Consider the following 23,371-nt stretch of genomic DNA (forward strand, 5'->3'; position numbering starts at 1 on the left):
ATATGCCATAAATGACCCCCTGATGCCAAGCCTGGATTGGCCAAACAATTCGTAGAAGCTTTAGACATTCATCACCGTACAGTAGAGTGCTAAAACGTGAGCTTAGCTTTGCTGTGTAAGGATGCTGTTGGTGAAGACTGGCCTGTTTTTTCTATCAGCATTCAGCAGCAGACCACACACAGCCTCCTCTACGGGCAGATTTCATGCTGCCCTCTTAGTAGAAACTCATTTTCTCAGAGGAAAGAGTGGCTCTCCACATTCCTGCATGAGGTCGAGTGAGGTCAGAGTGTGATCCAGCGTCCTCAGACGTTTCAGCAGTTCTCTCTCTGCTGGCTCCAGTATGCCTGCAGTCAGGCGTTAAGCAGAGGCATTCTGCTGCACGGCCCATCAGGATGATGCTTTTCATAACACTGAATAACAGTTTTCAGACTGAAGAGCCAAAGCACTACGGCTGAGTCTCATCCTTTTTACAAATGATAGGAAAAAGAGCTAAAGTAATATGTTATGGTGGATGATGTGGGAAGGGGACCCACTGTACTCTGTGTACTTTGTCTATACACCAATGAACCAAAACATTATGATTTACCGATAAAGCGAATAACATTAATCAACTCATAAACAGCAGTACATGTGAAGATCTGGGACATATCAGACAGTAGTCAGCTCTTAAGCTACTTATAATGAAAGTGATTTTTTCCTGTTAGCTATTTCTTTCAGCATTACTTCTACTTCTTGTTTGCAATTTTTTTTTGTGATGCTTTTCTTGAGTTTTGCTCCTCTGAGTGGATTAAACTAAAAATGGAAATAACAGTTTGTATAAATTCAAAATGTGTTCAGCGTCATTTATGGTACATGGCACCACAATGCACTCTGGGAAGAAGACAAGCTGGTGAAGCCACCTACTTAAACGTAGTTGCCAACCAGGTAAACCCCTTGGACGGAGAGCTGAAGGTGTTGCATTGGCCTCCAAATTCCGCAGATCTCAATCCATTTGGGCATTTGGGATGTGCTGGAACAAGTCCAATCCATGGCTATTCCAGCTCAAAACTTCTTCAGGATCTGCTACTCACATCTTGGTGTCAGGGCACTCTCAGAGGTCTTGAGTCCATGCCTCAGAGTGGGTCAGAGCTGTTTGGTGGCAAGTGGACAGCATATTAGACAGATGGCCATAATAGATATAGCTTTTTTAGGTCACCTTAACACTATTTGAATACTGTTTGAGTACCACAGCATTTCTAAGCATTGTTGCTGATGATGTGCATCATAATGAATCAGCCAAGACATGTTTGCCTCTGTAGTTTGCACCGCAGCTACAAGGCTGCTGTAGCTGTAAAGTAATGGATGCTTATTTACAGCATTTGGCAGACATTCTTATCCAGAGCAGCTTACAATTTGATCGTTTCACACAGGTAGGTGAGGGTAGTGTTAGGAGTCTTGCCCAATGACATATTATTGGTATAGTGTAGGGCACTTGCCCAGGCAGGGGATTGAAGCCCAATTTATAGAAGGCAGATGTGTTACCCACTACATTATCCCACCACAACCCCACCCCATGTTAAGAATGTGGATGAAAGTATGTTGCATGTGGACAAAAGCAGTGATCTTTGGTTTGAGGTCTGGACACTTCTGTCCATTTTTGCACACAACAGTATGTCATACACTATCACAGCTGGCTCTAACTCCAGCACTCACTTAAGAGGTCAAATATAAAATCACTACTCTAATAATCTGATAAACCCCGTCCAACTTTTCCTCATTTCCAGTACAGTGAGAATTTGATAGAGAGGACTGAAAGAACAACAGAAGGCCCTGTTGTGGCACACATACACACACAGACACACACACACAGACACACACACACACAAACACACACAACAAGTGTGCCTTGTGTTTTTTAGTAAACAGTGAAATAAAGGCTCGGTTAGAAGCCAGAGGTCAGGCTACCTCCTCCAGAGGACAAACAACATGCTGTTTGTAAGGCCCCTTTCACATTACACAACTTCTGCACTTGCAACTCACAAGTCCTTTCACATTACACGACTTGGCACTGCTCTGAAAGGACGAGCCACATGACGCAGCACTTTTAATTAATTTACATTCCCCACCAGACCTTCCACTGTTGTGCAGAGTGAAAGTCTAAAGCAGCATCATCTGCTGTGAGATTCCAGGTATCAGATGAACTGAGGAGATTTTTATTAGATTTTTAAGTTTATGAGTGTTGATGGGGAGGGGTCAGAACACACACAGTGTTGCAGTGCATACTGAGGACTGTAGTGCATCTCTGGGTGAAACGAGCTAATAATAATAGACAATTAAAATAATTTTGCAGGCCTAACAGGATTGTGCCATTGGCCTGACTCGGCCCACGGGCCTTTTGTTTGACACATGGGCCTTAAAGGAACCATACCATTAAAAACTGAAGAAAAAAAAAAGTTTTAGACTGTTACATTCACTTCTCAATCCAAACAGCCCATGTATAGAAACTAGGCAGCAAAAACAGTCCTTTATGAATTTATTGTGTGCGGACTACAATGTGATGGAGGCTTAATGCAGGGTGGCCAATCAGAGCAGAGCTTACTCTTAAAGGCGCAGTAATAAATTCTGGGTAATTCTAAAGGATGAGAAGAGGTTGGAAAATGGCCAGGAATGGGACAGTAAAAATGAAAAGCAGCAGGTGATTGGCTGCCATGTAATGGGCTGATTTGCATATTATGTACTATATAGAGATTGGATTTCATGTCTACCAAATGGAAATGTATGTGGTTAAAAGGGGTATTCGTTCTAGAGAAACTTCACAGAATTGTTCACAGTGCCCCCCCCCCTCCCCCCCAAAGTCATTTTGGGCCATTTCTTTTTAAAATTATGCTATGAACAGAAAAAACACCAAAAATGTAGTTATGAGGTTTTATTCCGACAACAGAAATAAAATATACAATATATATTATATAATGTACTACATTATAGTAAGTAGTGTGTGGTGTCAAATCTGTTCCACTCACTGCTCATCCAATTCTTCGTGCTGCAGATAATTTTTCTAATTGATTATGTAATCTTTCAGAGCAGGCAGCTTCTGTGTGAAGACATAAAGGGACTTCCAGGCAGATGTCTAAGCACTGTACTCTTGTAAGGTTCTTTGTTAGCTGAGTGTTAGTGCAGCTTGGTGCTGCTCTGGGCTCATTTAGCACTTGCTAATGCTAATGTCTCTCCCGCTGTCAGCTAAAAACCCCCCACTCACCCATTACCAGGAACAGCATGTGTCGTCACATATGCCTGTATGTGTGCCTATTAATCTCTCTTTTGTTTTTGCTTCACAAGCTACTACATGATTTTAAAGTACGAATCAAGATTGACCCCTTTAGTCCAAATGTAGCTGATCAGCCAAGACGTGTTTGGTGTCTGAAATTTGCTTTTTTAGTTTTGTAGTTAACAAGAAATGAGTTCATGAGCATCAATTAGCATTGTGCTAACTGCATGTCTAAATCATCACTCACTTGTCTCAAACTGTGAGGAGCTGTTATTTGATGATGGTTTATATTACTCAGCCATTTTAATGTTTATTTCCACTCATTCAACACCAGCTTCTGGTCTGTTTAAATGGGGAGAGAGTTTGAAACTGAAAGCCACATTCACATTTCAAATTAATTTGAAATCACTGATAAAAATTGCGCAAGAAGTCTGTAGCGTCTGGCTCAATGAACTCCCAAAAACATGCAGAAACCGTGTTGAGTGTTATGAGCGTTCCTATTTATTTCTCAACTCGTGTCTCCTCCTCCTTTATAATTGCCCTTATTCATCAAAGTTGCGTTCAGGTAAATTTGATAGCGAATTTCACTGATAGTTTTGGTGTCATCTTCATATATAATAGTAATCATAAGAATAAAAATGGAATATTACTGGCAATTTGTATGCAGAGCAATTTTGCACAAAAGAGGATGTATTTATTTTATATGCTTATTGCTGTAAACAAATGGTGCAGCTATTCAATTCTTTTTAAAGAATTTTCTCTGTGCTGTAGTTTTATACTACTGACTCCGCCCACAAAATAGGCAATACAAAACACAGCTCATATAAAAGTTATGAAAATAATCACATCATACAATCACATCATAATACAGTTTTAAAATACCCAAGATGTTTCGCATGTGTTATTCTTTCCAGTCATCCTAAAGTTAACACTTTAAAGTGTCCTATGAAGTTTGGTCTGTAGGAGGAGCAGTGCAAACTCCACATACGAGCACAGTCATTGCATTTCGTCAAATGACGAGCTGCTGAAATTCATCATTTTATTGACTCCCTACTAAAACATCTGCATAAATTAGAACATGCCTGATGTAAATGATGTAAATGAGGTGCTGGTAGGCTGGCGCTTGATTTCACGCACTGAATCAAATCTTCACTCATTCGTCGTTAAAGGCTGTCAGATCTGCCCCTGCATTTGGAGTAAAAGGGAAATTGTGCATGTTTGCTGTTGACCTTTTTAGACCCATTCACCTTCAGCTCCAGAATGGTCTTGCACTGGGGGGAGGGTCCCAGCATGCAGCTCCACAACATGGCCTATGAAATATTTAGCTGAGGAGGACTGCAAATATTCCAGAAATGAGTCTCTGGAGGATGAAGAACTCTGAGGGCGGTCGGCCAAGCTTGTTTTCCTTTGCCTTTGTTTGTGTGTCTGCCTGGTAATGCTTTTTCCTTTCCATGGCCTACATTATAGTCATCACTGTATGTAGACTGTAGTCCGCAGTGTACACAAACAGACATCTGAGGGTGTGGCACAAAGCCACAAAGCCAACAGGCAGCCTAGGATCACCTGTTGAAATTCTGTCAAAGAAAGACGTACAGTACTGTGTGAGTGTGTAAGACCACCCTTTCATTTTTTTTTCATTAATATGAAAATTTTTGGCCAGGAAAGCGTACGAGTTGTTCATGAAAAAACATACATTTAACAAACATGACATAAAAGCATCCAACATCATCAGATAAACTGCACTTAAAGCTTTCAAAGAGAGGAGAAAATCAAGCTGATTCAGATCTGAAAACATCCACAAGTACTTTTGTCCATCCTTTCACTGTGAGAAGATGATTCAGCACTAAGGGTCTGAAAGGATGTATAGCTGTTCAAGTGTTCACCTCACTGACAAAAGGAGACGGACACATCAAACAAAGAAGCTGAACAATGGACTGACCATCCCAGAGTCCAGACCTCAACATCACTGAATGTGTTTGATCATTTGGATTGTGAGAAAAAGAGAAAGGTAGAAAATGAGAAAAGTAGAAAATGAGAAAAGTAGAAAATGAGAAAGGTAGAAAATGAGAAAAGTAGAAAATGAGAAAGGTAGAAAATGCAAAACCAACTTCTAAGACTGAACTTCGGAGGTGTGGAAAAAAACACGCACAAAAGAGGAAAAACTGATGTCTGAGATGTGGAGTGAGGTTTTATGGACTGATAGGTCTAAATTTGTAACTGGGATTTGAATTATGAGAAAATCCAACCCACTTCTAAGACTGAACTTTGGATTTGTGTCTGCCGATTTCTTTGGGAAACTGAAAGCGAACAGAATGTAAGCTGTAATAAAGGCAAAGATCGGACACAAACACTGAAAACGATATTGTATTTAGTTGTTGATGTTGTTTTCTTTTTTCTGACACTGAGAAATGAATAACTTCTACTTACCAACTGTTTTGGCTGGAAATTAAATGTGACAGGTCAATAGGTCACCAGAACATTTAATATAGAATAGCTCCTTATATATTAGTTCTCAACTGAACCTCAAAATGTCTGACTTTAGGGACTAAAGGGGATATTTTGACACTTATATTTTCCTCTCATGAGACTTTTTTCCTTTGTGCCGTCATTGTTTGCATGGTTGCCAAATAAATCCATCCAAAAAGTCATTTTTGCCTTTGTGGAGTGAGCAATGGAGTAGAAGATGCACAGGCACACTTTCATAACATAAAAAAGCAGATGTGGCTGGACCGATATAGAATGAAATAAAGAGATGGGGCTCACGGTGAAATGGAAGTGCAGAGCACCCCCCATTGGTCAGATGATGCCATGAAAATGTTGATAATTTCACTTTCACACTGAAGAGAGATTTCTTTTGCGTTCTGTTCATGCTTGTGATCGTCCTTTGTATCTTTATGCATTTACATGCATGCACCTCTGTGTGTGGACGCATATTTCTGGGTGTCTACATCCATGTTGTGCATGTGTATTTCTGTATTATGGCCTGTTTGTCCTGAGACTGAACTCCACAGCTTCAAGAAAGGCCAGCAGAGCAATGCTGTTTTGCATTCGGCTATTTTTGTGGTGGACGTTTTAAATATTCAAAACATAACCTTTGTGCGGGTTTGGGTAGGACGTCTAGGTGGCGTATATTACTGAGCTGACCTTAATTTCCTGAGGTGGACGTTGAGTTACATTCAGCTGAATAATCCTGCTTCTGGCTATATGGCGCAAAAAGTTAGAACAAATGGTCAAATGAAGCATTTTGTTGGTTTTTCTGCCAATTTTAGTGCAAAAAAATGTATGTATTACTATATAGAGAGTATAGAGTATTACTGTACATAGAGTATATATTTTCAATGTGATAAATTCAACAAGTAAACAATAATAGTGCATTGAAATATACAGAAGTGGACGTGTGAACTTATACTTAGAAAATCAACAGAAAATATTTTAGTTGACCAGAGATGCCCAAACTTGTCTAGTCACCTGTTGATATGAAACATGTTATGGAATTTAGCTGCTTTATGAAAAGATCTGTAGCTGATACTAATTTTATAGGGTAATAACATAACAGATAACAGATAAGATCAGGTCCCACTTTATATTAAGTGTCGCTAATAACTGTGTAGTTACATGTGAACAACATATGCAGCAACAATGTATCTACTAATGATTTAGTCACTGTTACAGATGGATTACAGAAGTTCACCTTAAGTTATTACATGTGTATGAACTTCAGTTTTGCCTCATGTAATTACACAAGAGTAATAACACAAATGTAATTACATTTGTAAGCTGTAAAAGGATGTTTCTAAAAACTTACAGGAAGACATTACTTACACTGTATCTGCCAGCATTCCTAACATTTAGCTGGCATTTATGTTGCTAGTGCTGTGATACTGTAACCAGTTTCAGCTTTAAATCACTCCATAATGTGACAGTATAGCAGACGACCCTTTATATTAAAATGTAACTTTTATAACATTAATTAAACATTCATTACTACAAAGTACCTACATAACAACTACACAGGAACTGTCCACTTACTTTAAAGTAACTTGAATGCAATGCAACAGCAAAGTTCCAGTGTAGAAGATACACTTGTTTACATTACATTAAGTAATGCTGAAGTTGACAGCAGTGGTATATTGTAATACCCACATTCTCAAAACAGATTTTTTAATGGGTTCTTCTACATAGAAAACGGTTCTATATAGAACCACAAACATTTAAAGAATACTCTAAGAACTCTTTGCATGATTAAAATGTTCTTTGCATTGTGAATGGCTTCTTTGGATTGTTGGAGAATGTGCTGTATATGGTTTCTGTAGAGCCTTTATGAAAAGGGTTCTATATAGCACCAAAAAGGTTTCTGCCATTGTGACGATGCCAAACTTGTAACCATAGCAAGACCCTTTTTGGTGCTATGTAGAACTGTGTGAACACATTCTTCATTTTCTTTACTAAAGATTCCTTGAAGAACCATCTTACCCTCACTCTTAAAACAGATTTCATGTGTTCTTCTGTATAGAAAATTGTTCTATATAGAACCACAAACACAGAATACTCAAAGAACTGTTTGCATGATTAAATGGTTTGTCAGACTGTTGGAGAATGTGCTGTATTTGCTTCCTGTAGAACCCTTTTGAAAAGAATTCTAAAAAAAAGGTGCTCTTCAATTGTGACGATGTAACAATAGAAAAATCTTTTTCGTTATGATATAGAACCATATAAACACCTTCTCACTTAATCTGAACAACCCTTTCATTATTTAATCCTTGAAGAACCATCTTACCCACACTCTTAAAACATTTTTTTCATGGGTTTTTCTATATAGAAAATAGTTCTGTATAGAACCACAAACACTTAAGGAATACTCAAAGAACTCTTTGCATGATTACAGTGTTCTTTGCACTGCGAAAGGTTTCTTCAGATTGATGGAGAATGTGTTGGAGAAGGTTCTATATAGAATCTTTTTGAAAAGGGTTCTATATAGCATTAAAAGGTGTCTGGCATTGTGGCAATGTCAAGCTTGCAACAATAGCAGAACCCTTTTGGTGCTATATAGAACCATGTTAGAAACATGTTCTCCATTAATTAGAGGGACCCCTTCACGATGCAGAGTCCTTTGAGTTTTTGTGGTTCTATATAGAACCATTTTCTTTACTAAAGAACCCTTGAAGAACCGTCTTTTTAGGTGTGTATGTCCTGTTGTCCTCAGCTGTCACCAGCTGAAGTGCTGACATTAATGTTAGCCATTCCTTCCGCCAAATTATAGTTCCTTAACAAGCAGCTTGTTGCTACGTCAGAGTAATGAACTCCGCTCACTCGCTGTACAGCCTGCTGTAAGCCTCACCTTTTGAAGTACAGACTGAGCCATAAAACTGCCGCAATATCAAGTTTAGCTCAGTTGTGTCATTTTTTGCCAGATCAATATTAATGTTGTTTTGTTCCAGCCAGTCTATAAAGCATTTTACATTTGAATGGTATTCAGTTCATTTCTGTGTAGAAATGTCTAGGTGTTCTCCCATCACAGCTGCTGACTGCAAAGCTTGCTCAGTGGTGATGACCCAATCAGCTGTCCATCAAATGTGATCTTAAAATTGTCCATTTTTTGTGCGCAAAGTAAAATGTTCAAATGGCTTGAACATGTCCTACAGCTGTCAAAGTCGTTGCTTAGCAACGGCATCTCAGTGGAGTGATACAGTGTTTGTGAAAAAATGTGATGTTATGGTGAAATAACAGCTCGGTTAAATCACTTCTCAACCTCTCAGCTTACATGGCCGGAACTAACTGTTGTATAGTTGTGCTTTACTGTGTTGGGCTGTGCGTTAGTCATTGTGGGTGTGAGTGTCTGACATAGAGAAGAAGTGTATGGCTAAATATGATCTGCCCATTACCCTGGCCGTTTGCTGTAGTGCTGGGCTGGGCAGTTTTTCGGCATCCTCTTCTATGCTGGCGCCACACTAATGTTATCAAAAGCCGCTGACATCTTGTATGATCAAGCTGTGTGGTTAGGTGGTTATTTTGCAGCTAACATAGCTGCTTATTTCTCAGCCGCACTGAACTGCACACGGCAGAAAAAGCAAAACATCCCTTGCTGTTTGCTGTAGCTCACCCAGTCGTTAATCACTCAAAAATAATATTTTTATATTTTTCTCATACATGTTCTCTTCTTAAACTCAAATAAAGAGAAGAAATTCACAGTAGTCACACAAAGACGCACTCACTAAAGCAAAATCACTTGAGAAACAGCAGCGAGGTGGTAAGATGCTGCAGCACCAGTGTTCATTTTGATCTATTGTCTGAATGCAGGATGTAAATGTGTCACATTATTTACGTCAATAAGCCATGACTTTGGTACAGCCTTCTACGGCCCTTTCAAACAAACACTGCATTTACGTATACATAGTGGACATTTTCACACTGGATCTGAATACTTGTGTCCACACCCAGGATTGATTCTGGGCTCATTTGGGGGGTGGGGTTCATTATCGCTGGTTTGCTTTTACAGCCAAGAAGTCCATTTGAACCATGGATCGATTTTGCAGTTGCATGCATCGCATTTCTGTGTGCAGGTTTGCACAATGGGAGGCATTAGCCTCATATGTTTGCTGCTTTTTATTAATTTCTTTGCATACTAAATCTTAACTAATGTAATGTTAGGAGTCTTGCCCAAGGACTCTTAAGCTGTGTTCACATTACAGGCGTCATTGCTCAAATCAGATTTTTGCTCAAATCTGATCTTTCTGACATGATGGTTCACACTTATATAGGTCAGTGATTCAAATCTGTCATTAATGTGAACGAACCGGCGTCCTAAAATGACCCAGATCTTACTCAGTAACGTTACGTGAATGAATCACGTGCATCATCAGCAAACAGACTAAAGGTCAGAACGAGCCTTCGCTTTGAAGATAATTAACTCTGATCAGCTGCTCATTATTAGAGCAAGATGACAGCGAAACCATTTACAGGCATTAACTCCTGTTCGACGCTGCTGCCATGGTAATGTTGAATAATGTCACACGCACAGTGGAAAAAAGCACATGAATTCCAATCTGAGCGTCACATTAAGGTCGCATGGCCGTGAATCAGATACGTATCTGATGTAGGACCACATATCAAAGTGGCTCAGGTCGGATTTGAAAAGATCAGATTTGTGTATCCACACAGCCCCGAAAACATCAGATCTGAGTCATATTAGGGCAAAAATTCGGATTTGTGCCACTTCAACCGGGTAATGTGAACATAGCCTTATAGATATAGCACAATATGCTTGCCCTCCTAAAGAAGAGCCTGGCAATGTCTCTACTACCTCATCTACAGCCTACAGACGTCTATTGTTACCCAGCTACCCAAAGTTCTTTGTGGTAGTTTTTTTTGTTGTGTTTTGTTTTTTTAACGTTAGAAGATCTTATGCTTGAATCCTGACAATGCCTTGACAAAAACGTTGACACTTATCTGCATTATCTGAGAAATTGTTGCTGATACCAATAAAATTGTGAGTCATTTGTATCAACCTATATTATTGGCCGGCCAATGTATCGATCAGGCCCCAATCGAAAAAGAGTATAGCTATTAAAGCATTTGCAGTTCTCTGTAATACTGATACCTCTACTACGCTTCGTAAATGAAGCAATGATATATACAGAATGCACATACTAGCATTCTCAATGGTAAAATGAATGAATTCATAACAATATTCAGATCCTAAACAATTCCATCAGAGTAATTCTAGAATAGAGCTGAAGTATGAAGCCTGTGCCAAGCATGCAGCAGTGACGGTAATGACAGTGGCATTTTATCACAAAAAGTCAGCTGGTGTTGTCTTAGATGTTTTCCACAGTAAGTGTGATGGTGACATTTGGAATGCAGGGAAAGTTTAAAAGGCAAAGAGAGACATTTATTTTGATTTCCTCTGTAAAGAGGGATAATTGTCTTCGATTCTGTTTGAGTCATGGTTTACGTGCGTCTCAGGTAAAGGAGAAGGCCACAAACTAATTTTCAGTGTGGATTTTAAACCCATCAAGTCCATAAGTCCAGTGCTAGGCATAGTCTCTGGTTCAAAAATGTTTGAACTGCTTAAGTCTAGTACTAAACTATAGTCACCAGCTCTGTGTTTCCATTGGAAAGCCATTTTGTGCCAATTTCAGCTGTAGAAAGTCTCAGCTTTTGTGCTTATTGTGAAGTTATGCTACAGTAAGTCATTACAGTGTGATTGGCTGAGATGGATACTATGGGTGCCAAAATTTCCAGCACTTTTTCCCATATTTCTTTAGGCATCACTCCACCTTATTCAGTCATAACCTCAATTAACTACATGGAATATAAAATGTCTTGTCCCTTTTAACTGTTAATAATAAATATCAGTAATGAATAAAATTAGATTCTGATCTGCTGTTAGGATTGTTTCTCAGTGAGTATGTTGACTGTTTGCAGTGGGCGAAGCCAGGAACCTGATCCCGATGGACCCTAATGGCCTGTCTGACCCGTATGTGAAGCTGAAGCTCATCCCTGACCCCAAAAATGAGACCAAGAAGAAGACCAGAACCATTCGCTCCTCCCTAAACCCCACCTGGAATGAGTCATTCACATTGTAAGGGAAATGGCTGAGGCTGGCTTTAAATGCACAAACTGTCTCACAGTTAATTGCAGGCTGCTTAAGTGAATCATGATTTCAACATTCAGGATGGGTAGCTAGTGCACGGATATTTACTAAGTCTTGCTTTTCACTTCGGTGTCCATGTTAAGTGGTCAGTACTTTAACACAGGCTGTGTGTGCAAAGCGGCAGAGCGTCCCAAATGCTGCCCTGAAGCGTCACAATGTTTAGAAAATAGACTCGTGAGAATTTTTTTTGCGCCACAAGCACAATACAGCAAAATATACTGAAATAAACCATGAAAATCAGTGAAAATGAAACACAAAACCATATCATTGTTGTTGCAACAAACCATTTTATCTCCAAAATGGTAACCTTACAGGAAAAGGAAAAAAACCTACATTACCTTTAATGTAAATCAGTGGAACCAAACTTTTTTCCAAGTCATTTTGGGCTGTTTCTTTTGGTCCATTCATCATGAAATTTACACACAGTGTAAAGGGCGATAGGTACTTTTAAATTAGGTCAAAAACTGAAAAACAGCAAAAATGGAAATACAAGGTTTTGTTCCAACAACAGCGAAATACAAGCTTAACAACACTATTTTTTAATTTAATTCATGATGAAATACTAGTTAAACGTTCTGAGCTGAACACAGATTTCACAGTTGGTCTACCAGATTTCAAACTTTTGCATAATCAGAAGTCAGAATTCTGCCGAGGATAAATAAACATACCGTGCACTTTTATAAATTTTGTTGACCAGAGTGACTGATATGGCCATTAATCTGTATGGAAATAGGAATGTCTGTATAACTTTCTCGCTGCTTCACAGCACAAACGCTGTATGTAGGAAAGGCCAGCACGTTCAAGTTGCAGCGTTCACAATCCAGAAGCGGTATGTGTGAATAACGCCCTAACAGTGCAGGACAAACGCTGCCACAAGAAGCTGTTCAAACTTTAGCTAGGTGGCTAAATGGCTAAATAATTCAGCTAACTGGTTTCGAGCAAGTCATGAAGCAAATTCTGCACAGGATTGATGTTGTGTAATTTATAAAACAACAGCTATTTGCATGAATATTTCAGCATTTAAGGTCAGCCATATGTTCAACCCACACCTGGTCCACTCAGAACTCAGTGCTGAATTTTATCTTCCACTCACTGTTGGTTTTATGTCTGCTGCGTATGTGTGCAGTAAGCTGAAGCCCTCAGATAAGGACCGCAGGCTCTCTGTGGAGGTTTGGGATTGGGACAGAACCACCAGGAACGACTTCATGGGTTCCATGTCCTTCGGAGTGTCAGAGCTAATGAAATCTGCAGCATGTGGATGGTGAGAGAACTCAATGGATGTGTTTATCATTTAAATAGTCATGGGCACATTATGACATATTAGAGTTTAATGCAGAAACCATTACCTTACGCTCTTAAAACAGATGGTTCTTCTAGAGTTCTTTGTAAAGAAAATGGTTCTATATAGACCCAGTAACACTCAAAGAACCTTTTACATGATTAAAGTGTTCTTTGCATCATAAAAGGGTTAATCAGATTGATAGAAAACATTCTATATAGCACCCAGAAGGGTTATTAACCCCCACAGTATTATATCGTACTGTGAATTATTCAGTAACTACTTTGAGTCTAATGTGTGAGCAGTGTAGTTATGAGAGTGAGGAGCTGGAGTATAGGCCCACAAACAGACCCTTAAAGTGTCAAAGGGTCAAATGTGTTTGTGTGTATGTCAGGTACAAGATGCTGAACCAGGAAGAGGGCGAGTATTACAGCGTGCCGATCCCAGAAGAGAATGACGGGAATGTGGAGCTCAGGCAGAAGTTTGAGGTGAGAGCTGACCCACCTGGTCTTAAAGCACCTATTTATTATCAGTATTTCTCTCTCTCTGTTCTGTTGGTGCCTCTGAACACCATAAAGCAGTTTTAATAGACTAGAAGATTCATTGTGTGGCATATTTGCATGTTTTTCCTGTTCCAGTGTCTGACAGCAGTGACCCCAGACCCGAGTTTGCAATCTGTAAAAAAGAAACGTGGCCTTTTACTTGTATATATGCAGTTTTCCTGGCCTCCAGTGGGATCACACAACCAAAAGAATGACCAAAAAGAATGACCAGTAATCAAATGTACACAGTTTTCCCCTCTTAAACCTAAATATAGTTAAACAGCCAAGACATGCTGGTGTCTGTGTACGTTTTTACGCTGGCACTATCAGGCTAATGTATCTAACAAGTAATGGAACAGTTAACTGCTTGTTTAAATCATTCCACACTTGTTTTATTTCAATGTATTCATTCATTCATTCATTCATTCATTCATTCACTCATCCATATACAATTCAATTATATCATAAACAGTAGCCAATGGCAACATGATTTTACAATACTAATTTACTAGATTATTATATTGAAACATAACAATTCATCAAAATATATTTGATGTGCCTTATTCTGTTTTTATTAGTTGCCTGGACTTAGTATTAATGGTTAAGCATTTAAAGCTAACCAGTGCCCCCAGTCACTTTGTTAGCTTGTTCATTTGTACCTTTATAAGCAAGAAGTTTGATGTAACTCGACCTTCACCAGTTTGATTTGAATATTCCCTGCAATGTAGTGCAAGAAACCACAATAATTAATTAATCAATTGGTTCATTGATTGGATGATTGATTAAGAAACAAACAAAAAAAAACTTTTAAATTGTCCACAGACATCATACAGCATCATACAAAGATACAGTGTATGTTTTAATAAGGTCGTATACATTAAAATAATTACAAATAAAGGAAAATTGTATTAACATAGACAACAGTAAAAGTCTGGTGGACCTTTTATTTTGAGCTTTGTGTTTATTTTATTCCTCCTCAGAACTAAAGTTTGTGGGACGTTTAATGGCCAGTGATTTGTTTCGCATGGACTGACCAGACACATCGTCCACTTTCCTCTTTCAAACAGGTCATGTTACATCAGCACTCAGACCGGAAACAGTAAATACGATTTAACACCTACAATAACACGTGAAATCACTGGCTTTCTGTCCTGGTTTGAAGCCCTGTTGATTTGCTTTGATGACACATTTACATAAAAATGATTTACAATAAAAATGTGATTGGATCAGCTGTAACACAGCACCGCTACAGGAGCCGAGCTAGTTCATGTTCTTGTGTATCACTGAATGACCAAATTTTTACCCACATTATTTACCGTGGCTACAGAAGTTTTTAAAGAGCTTGGTTGGGTCTGCTGTAACAGATTGTTGGGTCTGCCTGTGGGCGACCCCTGCAGTCCAAGATACTGTTATATACAAAATGGATAATAAAAAATGGACTTACATTTAAAGGAAGAGGATGACTGTGTACATTTGATTAGAAACTGCTTTAGAAAAGGGCAGCATCCATAAGGCCACGTAAAACAGAAGCCTGATGCTGTTTTGTGTGTGTTTTATTTTCCTTATGGTTTTTCTGGAAATGTGTCAGTTGCACTTCTTACAGATGCACTGCTTTACTGTATTACTTCTCATTCAAACTGGAGACGAGTAGCATTGATTCATTTATTCAGTTGTTTGAATTGTCAAAGGAAAATTGAAGGCCAGGCATATTTTTTTCAGTGTCTGTAACAACAAAGCTTGATTCGTCTATTGATCGGCCCGTGGCTGGTTCACTCTGCTGGTTTGTCAGGGTCGTAATTGCGCTATACTGTTTTCTATTGAGGTTTAGCAACAATACATTTCATTTTAATCAATAGGATGTGAACGTGTCCTCCGGCAACACGAGCAGCTAGTCACTGTATTGAAAGTGGAGTGTGGGCAGCAGCCAGAAATGCCTATGGTGGTCATTTAGGGCAGCCTGTTGTCTCGCTCAGTATTAAAGTGAATGTTCATGCTATTGATTTTTTCAAGCTTCACTTGTCTCACTTAAAGAGACACGTATTCATTTTTAATATCACATTCATTATGCATTTATTTATGTAAGCTGTAAATGCTGTCATTCTGCCAGCTTTTCAAAATGTCTGCTTTAGATGTAAACAAAGGCATTCAGAGTGGTTTGGTGTGAAATGTTCTGTTCTAGAGAAACCAGAACTGTTCACAGTGGTGGTGATAGGAATCAGACATCCACCTCTAAACGTTCCCTCACAGAAAGATATTACACATTCATTTTGAATACCCCACCTGATATACTGTATTGTTTTATTGTAATCTTGGTCTTAAACTTATTTTTTAGGTCCATTTATGATGGACAGGTTACATGCAGGGTGTTGTGAGGCAAAATAGTCCCCAAAGGAAACTTTACCATCATCAACATTACATATAAAACTCAAGTGACAAGTGAAGGTTGGTGTCCATTGATGGTTTTGGACAATGTATTAAATGGTATATCTATGTTTTTACATATTTATGTGACCCCTGGTTCCTATCGCCACCACTGTAAAGAGTCTATAAAAGAGTATAAACGGTGGCAAACTGTCAGGTTAAAAGGGGAATACCACAGATTTTTTTAAGTTTTTTATTATTACTATTATTTCTACATAATTAATGCTTAAGATGTCATTCAGAGTAGTTTGATATTAAGGCTATGGTCAAAAGAAAGAAACTGGAAACTTACCAAGTTTCTCAGTGGTGCTGATAGGAACCAGACGTCTGAAGAGTTTAATGCCTCTGAAATCTCCTTCACAGAAAGTTATTATGAAATGTTTATGATACACTTCCTGAAGCCTGAGAGACTGTTTTACAGCAGTTTTGAGATTTTTGTCCTAAAGCATATTTTTAAAATGCACTAGTGATGGAAGGAGACATGCAGGGTGTTGTAAGGCAAAACAGTCCCCAGCGAAAACTTATTTTCTTTCAGATCTATCACTGATTTATCATCATCTAGATTACATATTAAACTTGGAATATACATGTAGGTTCACTGGAGGTTGTGGATAGTAAATAAAATGGTATATTAACGTTTTACATTTTTATGTCATCCCTGGTTCCTATCACCGCCACTGTAAAGAAATGAGAGTCTGTGAGTTTCTCTTCAATGAACCATTTCACATCAAACCACTCTGAATGACACTGTTTACACCTTAAAGCTTGAATTATACAGAAATATTAAAGACTTAGTGGATTTCTCCTTTAACTGGTTCTCAGTAGAACAAGTAGAGAACCGTGTGGAAAATGCAAATTATAAACTTTCAATATATACCACATTTTTTATTAGGAGAGCAAATGTTTTATTATGAGTTGAATTTGATGAAAAAGAATTGTTTTATCTACAGCCTTGTGTTGCAGCAAAAAATACATCCCATGTTTTGACATTAAACAGAGTTCAAAAATAAGTCAAAAGAATGCTACTTAACCAAGTCATTCAGATACTGTTGCTTCTTGGGCTTAATTTTAGACTTTACTTTTTACTGTCCCATGCAAAAGTTTGAATCATTCAAGTGTTCAAACATATTGGGTGATGTTGAGGTCTGGACTCTGGGGTGGTCATTGTTCAGCTTCTTTGCTTGATGTGTCTGTCTCCTTTTCTCAATGAGGTTCTACACATCCTTTCAGACCCACAGCGCTGAGTTGTCTTCTCACAGTGGAAGGATGGACAGAAACACCTGTGAATGTTTTCAGATCTGAAGCAACTGGATTTTATCCTCTCTCTCAAATATGAAAGCTTTAAAGGAGGAAGCGATTTTTCAAAATTTCAAACTTTCTGCAAAATTGAAAGGTTGAGATGTAAACAAAGTAACTACAGTGATCATAATAAGAACCAGGAGTCGAGATGTCTTTCCTAATCTTTTGAGTTTTTATATGCCACCACTGTTACTGTTACAACTAACTGAAAAATGGCTAGGCCATGGCTCATAATCACAATCAGACCTATCTAGAATGTCCAGAGGACCCCGAGTGACATTTCTCACAAAACTGGTTTTATTGTAAATTAAAACTAATTATCATGTAATTATAATTAAGCATAGACATGATGCTGGTGGTTAATGTAACATGCAAGGCTTTCGGTTCAGTTCCTGAAGCCCTAACCAATGGGAGAGCTCACTTAGCTGTATCTGCCTAGATCCCACTGAGAAAAAAATAGCTGAAGAATTTTCCATTGCCAGTTTCATTTTTATATTATTATTATTTTAGTTACTAACCAACAAAATCTGAGTATTAGTATAATAATTGCAGTGTTACATTACTTTGAATAAAATATAACTAATTATGCCTTGTTCTGTAATCATTAGACCTTCTCTGACGGTCTAGCAGACCCTGAGGATTCCTCACTGGAGGCTTTATGGATGATAACTGGATGAAATACAGTGTTGCACTCATATCTTAATATTACTGAAGCTTACATTTTGACATTATGGCACTACTTGATAGGTGAGGAAGCAATAAAGCAGGCGTTGCCGTGTCAAAGTGTTCAGGGGTTTGAAGTGTCACCACTGTGGCCCTGCAGTTTGCAGTTACACACACACACACACACACACACACACACACACTTTTGTGGTGCCCTATGCCCATTAACACTCCCCCTCATGGGTGTATGCTTGCTCTTTTCCCTGTTTCCATGGCAACACTAAGGTCTCTGTCCACCCTTTAAGGCAGACTTTATTGAAGGCAATAGGTCTGTTATCCCTCTGACGATCATCTCTCCCCCTTACACGCTTACACATAGTTCTGTGAAAAAGTCAGAGACCCCCTTCATTTACTTCATTTCCAGTCAAGTAGAAGTTAGTCATATTTATATGACATGTACTTAACAAAACTCACATAGAAGCCTCAACAACTAAATATAATATCAGACTGTTAAGTATTCAGTGTGTCACTCTTTACCTTTATTATAGCTTCCATTCTTTTCCGGACCCTCACTTTCAGTTTCTAACAGAAACTTGCAGACACACCTCCAAAGTTCAGCCATAGAAGTTGATAATTTTCTGAAGTTATCAAACACATTCAATGGTATTGAAGTCTGGACTCTGGGGTGGTCAGTCCATTGTTCAGCTTCTTTGTTTGATGTGTCTGTCTGCTGTTCTCAGTGAGGGCTTCTTGAACAGCTACACATCCTTTCAGACCCACAGTGCTGAGTTGGATGGACAGAAACACCTGTGGATGTGGATACAGCAGCTTGATGTTCTCTCTCTCAAAGCTGATGCTTTAGGATTAAAACTTATCTCAAAACTGCTGTTAAACAGTGTTTTGGGCATCAGACAGTGTATCATTAACATTTTATACAATAGCTTTCTGTGAGGGAGATTTCAGAGGCATTAAACTCTTCAGACGTCTGGTTCCTATCAGCATCACTCTCGAAAGCCTCCAGTTTCTTTCTTTAGACCAAAGCATTTAATATCAAACTACTCTGAACGATTTGATTAACAGCTTAACTATAAATTATGCAGAAAAAAAAAATTCCCCTTCAAACCCACTGACAGTTTGTGCTCTTTTTTTCTTTCATAATGTTCTAATGACATCTAAGTTTTTTTTGTTGTCAGTAGAGCAGACATCCACATTGGGAATGTTTCTGTTTCACACATGAAAGAATTCAATTGTTATTTAGGGAATTTAGGGAAAACATGGGGTACACTTTGCGCTGACAAGCTTAGTAAAAAGCTTGAAGTTCCAACAATGACCGCTAGATGCCAGTCTTAGACCTCTTAATACTCTAAGCAGCCCCCCCCCTCTCTCTCTCTCTCTCTCTCTCTCTCTCTCTCTCTCTCTCTCTCTCTCTCTCTCTCTTTCTGACCTCTAACTCTAATGTTGATCCTAAAAAAGATAAAAGGTAATTGGAGTAATAAGATGTTTGATTATATTGAACTTATTTCCTTCTCTCAGTCCTCTTTTACCATTTTTTTTCTCTCAGCCTTCCTAACTGTCTGTTCTTAAATCATATGAGGGTGGATAAACAAACATTTCAGTTTTATATATATATATATATATATATATATATGTATATAAAACTGAAATTTAGAAAAGAGAACTTATGTTGTTTTAAGGATTTAAGTGGTAGGTAGTAGTTTTCCACTTCCACCAGTTTTGCACTGGTTTTAACAGTTATAATAACAGTTGCTTTCATAAAAGGCATAATTAGTGCATGATGCAGTGCTGATTGTCTGAATTACATATTGCACTGAAAACAATATTTATATTATTGTACTGTATATTATATAGGATATGTGACTGGGAACTTTGTGTTTACTTTTGTCCTGTGATTGCAGGATAAGACATTAAAAGGCCTTAAACAGGTGCGTGTGAGAGCATCCATATGAGTGTTTGATAAAAGAGAGAGAGAGAGAGAGAGAGAGGGGGGCTAAAGGTGACTGTAGTCCTCTCTGGTTTGGGTTTGGCCTGGTCTGCTCCTCCTCGCGTGTCACAGCATTCAAGAGTACGGCTGCTGTATTAATGGCTTTGTTAGTGCTAAGAAGAGTGAAACTTTAGCGCCATGCTAATCTCTGCTTTCTTCCTCTAAAGTTGTTCCAGGCAGACTGTCTTGGTGTGTGAATGTTTCTGAGTGTGGAGGCGTGAATGGAGAAAGTCGAGGCCAAAAGACGTTTGAAGTTATGCGGTTTCCAAACAGCATCGTGCTACCTGTGATGTGACGGCTCGAGTTAGCGCGAGCTGAGCTTGGCAGGGCTCCGTGGCCTTTGCATTTGCGCATGGCATCATTAGGCTTTGTGAATGTTTAAGCAGTAGTTTGATCAAACATCCAAAACAAACTCCCTCCTTACCTCAGATGTAGCTGATCAGATCAGTCATGTTTAGTGCTCAGTGTTTGCTTCTTTAGTTTTAGCAGTGGAGCTACGAGGCTAATGTAGCTAGGAATGAAAAGGCTTGTGGCTGTCAGTTAGCATCATGCCTCAGTCATCACATGCAGACGTTATTTTGTGCTTTCTGACATTGTATGGCATACTGTCATCTATAAACATGGACAAAAGTGCATTAGCATGGCTAAGAATAGCAGTAGCTCATCTGGAAGCCTTAGTTTTGTCTGTATGGTGTGTCATTCAGTGTCAGGAAGTACATAATCCAGTATTTAAGGTGACTTCTAAACTTAACTGCGATCATTTATGCTTGCACTTTATAGCTTTAGTTGGGCCTTAAATTTTGGTTGAAACCTAAACACGGCCTAAAAATTTTCTGTCCAAGTCTTACCTGACCTGAACAAAACCCAACAACATTTAATCCAAACTCAACCTGACAAGTCCGAAACTGACCCGAGATCAAGAAAATTCTGACCAGAACCCACCCTCCATCACCAAAAGTGCTGAATAATGCCTGATGTTTCTAATGATAGCATGGGCCTCGTGGACTTTAGTGCTAACAACACGAGAGGGTGATGCTGAAATGAAAATTATGAGAACCTAGGCTATGAGAACCTGAGGCTATGAGAACCTAACGTGTTATTTAAACCCAATCCCAGCCTAACACATGGTGTCCAGACCTGATGTAAGTAATCAGGTCTTGTCAAGTTTGTTAAATACTGTGTTTAAATTAACTAGGATGAGAGAGGTCAGGGCTCAGAATTAGCCAGAATTTTTTACCATGTGTTTAAGCTACAAAGGGAGAAAAAACATGGACACCTCCATAGAAGTGAGTATTGTTATCAACAAGCTAGTCGTATTAGGGATATGAGTGATAAATTTAGTGTTTATAATGTTTTAAAATTCTCAAAAGAGCTGAGATTTATAGTCGATGTTAAAGATTTAACTACTACTGTCTGTATGTTGACTAGTCTAAAGCTTATATTATTTAAAATGGAAGGCTATAAGTTTATTACTTTATTTGATGTTTCACGCTAAGTTTCCCAGTAGGACACCATCCCCAGTTGCGAGAGGAGTTTTCTTTGATTTCTTCCTAGTTTGGGAACTCAGAGTTACAAGCTTTGCAGCAAAATATTTGAAGCACTAATGCAGTTTGCACAATGCTAACATGATAGCTAGATTAGCCTGATAGCACCAGTACAAAACTAAAGAAGCAAACCTCCGGTACCACCATGTTTTGGCTGATTGACAACATTTAGTGTAAAAGGGAACTGAAAATCATCAGTCAGAAAAAGAAATTGCAGCACATTTTGCTTGCATGAGCTCCTGTGATGCATTTTCCAGTTTTCATATTTTCATATGAAATTTTCATATACAGAGCAGTCATAGTCATGCCCAGTGCTATAGAACCAGAGCAGCGCAGTATAAAGTTGAATGTTTTGAATGAAGCCTTTGTCACATTATCTTATTATTGACTATTATTTTTCATCAAATCAAGTAGTGGAACTGAACTGAACAGTGCTGTGGCCTTTTAGAACTGGACATGATCATAAGTGCTCTGTATCAGGGATGGACATTAACAGACCTATGCGCATTTTGCATAGCATGTACATTGTGATGTCAGAGAATGCTGGTATAATTTGTCCCTCTATATTACGCAAAAAGCTGGAGACGCCTGTGAGTTTAATTGTGCACATGCAGTGCTCAAGTCAAACAACAAGAGGCAGCAGCGTCTAGCCTTCTCAAAAGGAAAAGAAAGAGGTTGACCAATGACAGCACTAGGTTAATTCCTCCAAACATCAAGCAGGGATGACAAATGCATGATGCCAAACATTTCAAGAGACTGCAAATCGACAACAACATGAAATCCCTCTCATTTGCCTTCTTCACTTTGTGTAGCTGGTTCCACAATGGAGGATGGTGTTTTTATCCATTTGCGAAGGTATACAGGCTGGGGTGGATGTGAAAAGTTGACATTGTGAATTGAGTTAACGTAGACCTGCCAATGTCAAGAAAAGATTTAACATTAATAGCGTTAGCCTCACGTCATGTATTTTTCAGGATAGCCTGATTGTTTGCCAGGCATTAAAGTTGGCAGTGTTTAGTTATATTGTTTGTGTGTTGCAGATTGTTAAATATCACTTTTCATAGTCCTAAATTCATAATTAGTTTGCACTGTGCAACACTTGTTATCTGGTTTATATTCTTCTTCTTTTCTTAGCTGTCTGACAGATTTTTGTCTGCTAACTCCCCCACAGTTTTCGGGATATCGATGACATTACCACCTTGGAATGTTTGGTCTCATTGAGAATGGTGTGCCTGTATACAAGTTTTTGATTGGATGTACAATTTTCACAACATCTTTCTTAAATTCAGGAATTGTTTTCCATAGGAATCAAGGGGTATAAAATTGTATGTTCATCTACTAAACTTCTGCTCAATCAAAATCACACTCCCATTCATGTTATGGCTATGAACACACTGTACACCATGGCAACTGCCTAACAACAATGTAGGAACTGCTTGGGGTATGAAAACAACTACTTAGCGACACCTTAGCAATCACCTGGGATACCATAGCAACTGCTTAGTAATTATACTACAGCAACTGCCTAGCAACTGCTTAGCAACCACCTGGGATACCATAGCAACCACCTAGCAACATCTTAGCAACAACATGAGATACCATAGCAATCACCTGGTAACAACATAGCAAAAACCTGGAATACCTTAGCAACCGCCTAGCAACCACCTGGGATACCATAACAACCACCTAGTAACACCTTAGCAACCACCTGGGATAACATAGCA

The 23,371-nt window shown here is 38.7% G+C and overlaps 1 protein-coding gene across 1 annotated transcript in view; it reads left to right on the forward strand.

Annotated features, from left to right (window-relative positions):
- Positions 1-23,371, forward strand: part of prkcaa (protein kinase C, alpha, a) — a 230,038-nt gene that overhangs the window by 145,766 nt on the left and 60,901 nt on the right. Inside the window, exons 6-8 of the mRNA XM_017692988.2 lie at positions 11,669-11,825; positions 13,024-13,158; positions 13,571-13,664. Of these exons, the coding sequence (XP_017548477.1) occupies positions 11,669-11,825; positions 13,024-13,158; positions 13,571-13,664 (386 nt within the window). The remainder of the gene's footprint in view (positions 1-11,668; positions 11,826-13,023; positions 13,159-13,570; positions 13,665-23,371) is intronic.

The sequence above is a fragment of the Pygocentrus nattereri genome, chromosome 30, assembly GCF_015220715.1.
Source record: "Pygocentrus nattereri isolate fPygNat1 chromosome 30, fPygNat1.pri, whole genome shotgun sequence".
Taxonomy (NCBI): Eukaryota; Metazoa; Chordata; class Actinopteri; order Characiformes; family Serrasalmidae; genus Pygocentrus; species Pygocentrus nattereri.